This window comes from Tupaia chinensis, unplaced genomic scaffold (genome assembly GCF_000334495.1).
Source record: "Tupaia chinensis unplaced genomic scaffold, TupChi_1.0 Scaffold000234_1, whole genome shotgun sequence".
Lineage (NCBI taxonomy): Eukaryota > Metazoa > Chordata > Mammalia > Scandentia > Tupaiidae > Tupaia > Tupaia belangeri.
This window is the reverse complement of record NW_006159712.1, coordinates 1,684,718-1,691,100: the sequence shown is the minus strand read 5'-3', so window position 1 is coordinate 1,691,100 and position 6,383 is coordinate 1,684,718. Positions and strand designations below refer to the sequence as shown.

The following is a 6,383-nucleotide window of genomic DNA, read 5'->3' as shown; positions in this document are numbered from 1 at the left end:
TCCTGAACTCACAGTGGTCTCCAGATTTGAACTGGTAGCCTTCCCATGTGAGTCCACCTAGCAGAGTGTCATGTTTTACCTTGCACCACCATCTGACTCATGTTGGCCATTGTTTCTGCTGTTAATTGTCCTCTTCAATTAGGGCGTGAACAAAATTAATTTTTTCTTTGCAAGCTGATGTGGATGGTCTCTCTCTGCAGGCATCATCTTTAACATCTTCTTGTCTGTTCTCAAAAGAAGTTCTCCACTTGTAAATTGCAGATTTCCTTGGGGGCATTGTTCTTGTAAACTTTTCGTAAAGTATTTGTGATTTCATCATTCTTCCACAGAGCTTTACCATCCATTTGATGTTTGTTCTTGCTTCAATTTTAACAGAATTCATGTTGCTCCGATAAGGGCTCTTTTTAAATTGATCTCTTATCCTTCTCAGTGCCTCTAACTAGATCTTGTGTAGATATCTTATAATAAGTGAGTATGAGTTGATTTTGGTGCAAAAAAAATTTGAAACCCACACTTATTTTTTCATAATATGTATTTTCTGTGACTTTTTTGGAGACCCCCCTCCCTCCCCCATATATGCTGTGGAAATGAATAAACTGAATGAGGCTGTGGTGCCTTTGTTGATGTGGAAACAGTAAGGACAATGGGCTAGGTCTGGCAGGAGACTGGGCAGGACAGCTGCATCCAGCCCCAGTAGCCTGTGGACCTTCAGGGACAGCAGTTTGAACACTTCCATCCCTCCTGAGGAAGCTAGGTGCCCGGGCTAGAGCCAGACACCTGGGCTGCCACCCTCGCTCTCCTACCACCTGTACGTTGCTTGACCTCTGAGACACCGCAGTTCTCCCCGATAACGGTGAGGGACTGATAGACCCCACTTCCCACATGTATTGTGAAACAAGGTGAGAACATGCGTGTGGAGTACCTCGCAGAGGACCTGGCACACAGTAATACCTCCTTACATATCTATCATCCTCATTACTGCCTCTGCCACTTCCTCTAGCAAGCCTTCTTGCATCCTCAGGCTTACCTAGGGCCCTGCCTCTCCTCACAATTACAAGAGCTCTTCTAGTTCATCAGGATGTAATTTAGCTGTTAATTTTGGTCTGTCTTGTCACTGTAGTTCATTGCATCTGTCTTAGTCTGATCCCTCCACCTTCCCTGGAAAGATAAAATGAGGTAATGTCTGTGGAAGGGCTTATAAATTCCAAGAGCCAAGCAGTTGGAGAACACTGTTTTTATAATTTATAATTACAAGCCTCTTGAGGGCCGAGACTGTCATCCCTTGAACCCCTCTCGTCCTGCCAGGTGTCAAGTCAGAGCTTCCTGTTTGTTTATGGGCTGATTAAGTCAGTCATGGTGAATGAGCCCCGGAGGCACATGGTGTGCTTTGTCCTCAGCGAGGAATTCTCTTCATCCCACTCCATTCTGAGCAGCGAGTAAAAAGGCAGTCTCCAACCTCAAGGAATTTACTGTCTAGTTGGCAAAACAGATCTGCCCATAATTCCCTTTTTCGAACATTGCCTTTTGGTATTGTGTAATTACGGAGGAAAGGCCAAGGGGACAGGGTTATCCCAAAGTACTTTGGGAGCAGAGAGGAGGGAGCTTTCAGCTCATCCTGAAAGCTACTACAATGGAAGCTTCCAGAATGAAAACTCCTTAGCATCCCCTTCAGCTGTCTTTCCTCTTACCTCCTCAGGGAGACCCATTGCTCCAGACACACGTGATGGCTTTCCCTCTGTAGGTCCATCTGGTCATCACCTGATGGGCTCCTCTGCATCCCTAAAAGCCCAACTATTACAGTGGTCCTGCATATGGTTTAAGATGGTTTATCCATGTATGTTCCATGAGAGCAAAGACTGTCTCATCTGTCTGTATGTCTGCTCCATCACTGCACACCACACTGTGCTCAGAACCCAGCAGGTGCCCTAAATGAAGTAAGAGACTCAGAGGTTCCAGTGGCTACAGGGGCAGACTCGGGAGAAAACCCGGGCATCTGACTTCCTGTCCCAACCCCCTCCTAGTCTTTTACTGATCTCTTAACACATGGGGAGAGTATTTCTCCTCCCTGTATGTTCTATGGTGGGGAATTGGCAAAGGCTTCTCCTTGAGCCAAAGAGTCCCCGGTCCAGCCCAGGGGCATTACCACAACTCTCCTGGTCAGGGTGAAGAGAAAGCCCCAGCCCAGCCAGCAGGCGTGGACCTCCTAGCTCATAAAGCATTTTTATGCGGCTCACTAAGCTGTCCGTGGGTTTATAGCCACAGCTCCTCCACTCGGCACTTGGTTTTATTTATGTTTATGCCTAGATGCAGAGAGAGCACTTTTGCTACGAAGCTCACACTGCGTTTTGGCAGCCTCTCCTCTCACTTCCCCTTTCCTCCCCAAGTGTCTCCACTTAGGCACATTTTCTGTCTTAAACCACATGTAATGGCTATGTCACTGGACTCCCATCTAGTCAACCATGGTTTGAGTCCTGGACCTGGTGGCTTAAATTCACGCTGGGTGTGTGTGCGTGGGTTATTTCTCGCTTCCTGTCTCTCTGTGTCTTTCTGGCTAGTGCACACACCCTATAGCAAAAAAAAAAAGAAAAGAAAAGAAATGTAGTGGGTATCCCTCCCCCCCCCCCCCCCCCCAGCCTCTGTCCCCCCTGCCTTTTGGAAGGGTTCCTGATCCCTTTGGCCTAGGACAGAGCAGAGAAAAAGGATCTCCTGCATTCAGTTTTCTTTTTCAATTTTTTTTTCCTAAGATGAGGACCTACTAAAAAAAAAAAGTCTGAATCTTTTTTGTATACTACTCGAGTACCACCCCCATGTCCACCTCTGTGTTGTCCCCTCTACTCGTACACACCAAATGACCTCACTAAAAAGTGATGGAATCGGCAGAGTGGGAAACCCCGGACTTAACCCAGCTGGGGTCTGGCTCCAGATTTGTCCCTAAACCCTCTGACTTTGGGCTACTTGTTCATTTCTCTGTGGAAAATGGGCCAGCAGGCTGGTCCCGTAGCATGTACTTAAACATGTGCAGAGGGAGGCAGATCCCACATGGCTGACCACAGCGTAAGTCTCAGTCCTCTGGCTTGAAAAGCTTAGTGGTCACATGTGTGTGCATGTCCAGGATCCTGACAGGATGGGAAAATGGAGGAAAAAAGAATTGTGATGTGACCACCCCCATTGGGGTGCTTCTCTCTACACCCATACATGCACATGCCCTCTGACCAAAAGTTTTTTAAAACGGTAAATGAGAAAATGGGGCCAGTATCCCCCTGCCCACTGGGGAAACTGGGGGAGTGAGCGACTTAATTTACTAAGCACTTCTGAGGCAGGGGATGAAGAGCAAGCCTTGGAGCCACACACATACTCTCGTACGTATCCTGACCCTCCTTCTTGTTGGGCATTTGACCTGGGAAGGTGAACCTCCATTTCTCACCTGGAAATTAAAGATGCTGCTCATTACCTACCAGAGTGATTATAAAGAAGTAGAGGACATGTGAGTAACATACTTAGCCTCATCTGTGCCTACTCAGTTATTTGTGAAGAGATCGGGTTGAGAGGCCAGAGGAAGGTGTCCTCCCTGGAAAGCTCCAGCTCCCTCTGTGTGGGGGACCAGTCTGCGTCAGGCCCAGGAAGCACAGGCAGGGCTGGTGGGAAGGGCTGTGCAGACCTGGGGCTGTCCCCTAACTTTTGTCTTGGCGACCTTTCTGCAGATGTGGGAAGAGGCCATCAGTCTGTGCAAGGAGCTGGCGGAACAGTACGAGATGGAGATCTTTGACTATGAGCTGCTCAGCCAGAACCTGGTAAGGCATCCCCGGGGAGGGCTGGCTGCCCTGCAGGCTGAGTCTCAGCCTTGGCTCACCCAAGAGGCTGGGGAGAGGGAAACAGAGGCTGGGGTTATAAAAATAGAGAAAGGACGGAAGTGGAGCCTGTGCATGGCTGTCCTGAGCACCCCTCCCTGCTGTAAATATTTCCAGAACAAAGCATTATGGGAAAACTCGTCCGTGACAGCTCCTTGGATAGAGCATTAAGTACCTGCTTGGCGCTGGGGCTGGCACTGGGGCTGCTGCCGGTGCTGCACACCCAATGAACGCTGTGCCACATTCTCAGTAAAAGTTCTACAAATCACTAAACCAATTAAATAAAAACACAAATTTGTGCTTTCTGATTAACAGATAAATCACATTCAAATGCTTCCCATCTGGCTATTCCCATCAGCAGCTCGATGCTCATGATTTGGTGGAGGGAGAGGGATGTAGAGGAAGCCAGCCTCTCCTGCCGGTGCTGCAGAAGCCAGGGCTTGGCGGGAGTTGGCCTCTGCAGGGAAGATGCAGAACTTTGGGGCTGTTCCCCTCCCCCCTACCCCCCACACACGTTTCCTGGCCGCCCAAGTGCCAGGACCCCAGGGTTTCTTCTTAGCCCATCTAGAGAGGTCAGTCAGTCCAGCCAGCTTCCAGCGAACTATGAAATGAGAATCAGAACTCTAGAGAGGATGGAAGCACTTGTGCGGGTAGGGCATAGCGATTTTGTTAACAACGAACCAATTGGCTGTTTCTACTGTAAGATCTGATGCACACTTGGGCTTATACCAAGAGGCATTTCATATGTGCCCCAGGTTTGTCTACAGAGATGTCTGCAGACACAGAGCCCATGTGCTCCCAAACACATGATTCATGCACAGACACATGCACATGTAGTACATATCCCTGCAGCACTAATGTACACACAAATCCCTGCACAGAGTCTGCACACAGGCACCTGCCTGGGTCCACATGGATCTCTGTATTATATCAGATTTAAGATGCCACCAATCCTTATTTACGTGCCAGGTCATGGTTTATTCAGGGCCAACAGCATTTGGAAAATTCTATTCTATCAGGTATAAAGTAAGAGGCAAACTGTTGGGCTAGCCAGATGGCATAGTGGGTAAGACAGCTGGATCTCATGTGGCCAAGTGTGAGGTTCAATTTCCTAACTGGGAGCTTAGAAAATACTCTAGGTGCGTGTGCATGTGTGCCCAAAATCCCAAGAGGAAATTTCTCTCTTTCTGTATCTCTCTGGTGAGTACACAGGTATAGCAAAAACAAAAACCAGAAAGATGCAAACTGTTTCTAGAGATATTAAAATATGGAAAATATGCACCTCAGGACTGAGGGAGTGATAACATTGATGTTAGGTATGCATACACAGGAAGACATCTGTATCCGTGGCACCTATGCATTGGAATATTCTCACAAATGCAAGTATGCATGGAGGTGGGAGCAGAGAGACAACAATGGGGGCCCTGGACACAGCTGACTGGCTTCAGTTCCATACCTCCTGGCTGCACTAATGAGACACCATTCCTTTATCTGCAAAACAGAGATACTCATGGGATTGTTATGAGGATGATACAATACACAAGCTCATGCAGAAAGAGATGAACACAGTCCCTGTAAATACAGGAAATCCTGGAAATAAAGCTGTAGGCCAAGCATCTCTTACCTGAAATGCTTGAGACCAACAGTATTTCAGATTTCAGGGTTTGTTTTTTCCTGATTTTCAAATATTTGCATACACATAAGGAGGTATCTTGGAGATGGGGCCCAAGTCTAAGGCCCAAATTCATTTTTGTTTCATCTATACCTTATATAGATAGTCTAAAGTTTGTTGTATAAAATAGTTTTGTATTGCAATGTTTTGACTGTGATCCATCACATGAGGTCATTTGTGGGTTTTTCTACTTGTGGTGTCATGTTAGTGCTCACAAAGTTTTGGACTTTGAAGCATTTCAGATTTTGGATTTTCAGACTAGGGATTCTTAACCTGTATTGCTATTATGGTTATAGACGGCACAGATAGGCAAACATCAACACTTGGCACATTGGTTTGGGTATAACAATGTCTTAACCATGGCCCCTTTGAATCGCATGTGCCTTGGATACACACCTGGACTGTTACAAGCTATTTTCTTCTTTCAGATCCAGCAGGCAAAGTTCTATGAAAACATCATGAAAATCCTCAGGCCCAAACCAGACTACTTCGCTGTTGGATACTATGGCCAGGGGTTCCCCTCCTTTCTGCGGGTGAGTCTGTGGATGATCAGATATCAGGCTGGGGCCCAGGGTCTTGGCATCTCCCCTGTCCCTCTGTGCTTTGAGGATCTGCTCATACTTGGAAACTGCTCTCCTCTGTCCCAGGCCGGCCGCAGCCCAAGCAGCTCTTTGGTCAGTACCCCCTCATAGCCACAGCACCAGCCACCCACCGTGTTTCCCTGGCAGCAGAGCACCCAGAGCTCCTGGTGAGGTAGCAAGCTCCTGTCGCTGGGCTGAGCTGCTCAGGGAGAGGCAGGAGGATGTCTGGTGCCCAGGAGTTATTGTGGAATAGCAGCTCTCAGACTTTATGATCTCCCTGTT

At 47.7% G+C, this 6,383-nt stretch overlaps 1 protein-coding gene across 1 annotated transcript in view; it reads left to right on the top strand.

The window, feature by feature from the left end:
* DOCK2 (dedicator of cytokinesis 2) overlaps positions 1 to 6,383 on the top strand; it is a 445,944-nt gene that overhangs the window by 408,773 nt on the left and 30,788 nt on the right. The window contains 2 exon segments of the mRNA XM_014587766.2: positions 3,702 to 3,791; positions 5,949 to 6,053. Of these exon segments, the coding sequence (XP_014443252.1) occupies positions 3,702 to 3,791; positions 5,949 to 6,053 (195 nt within the window).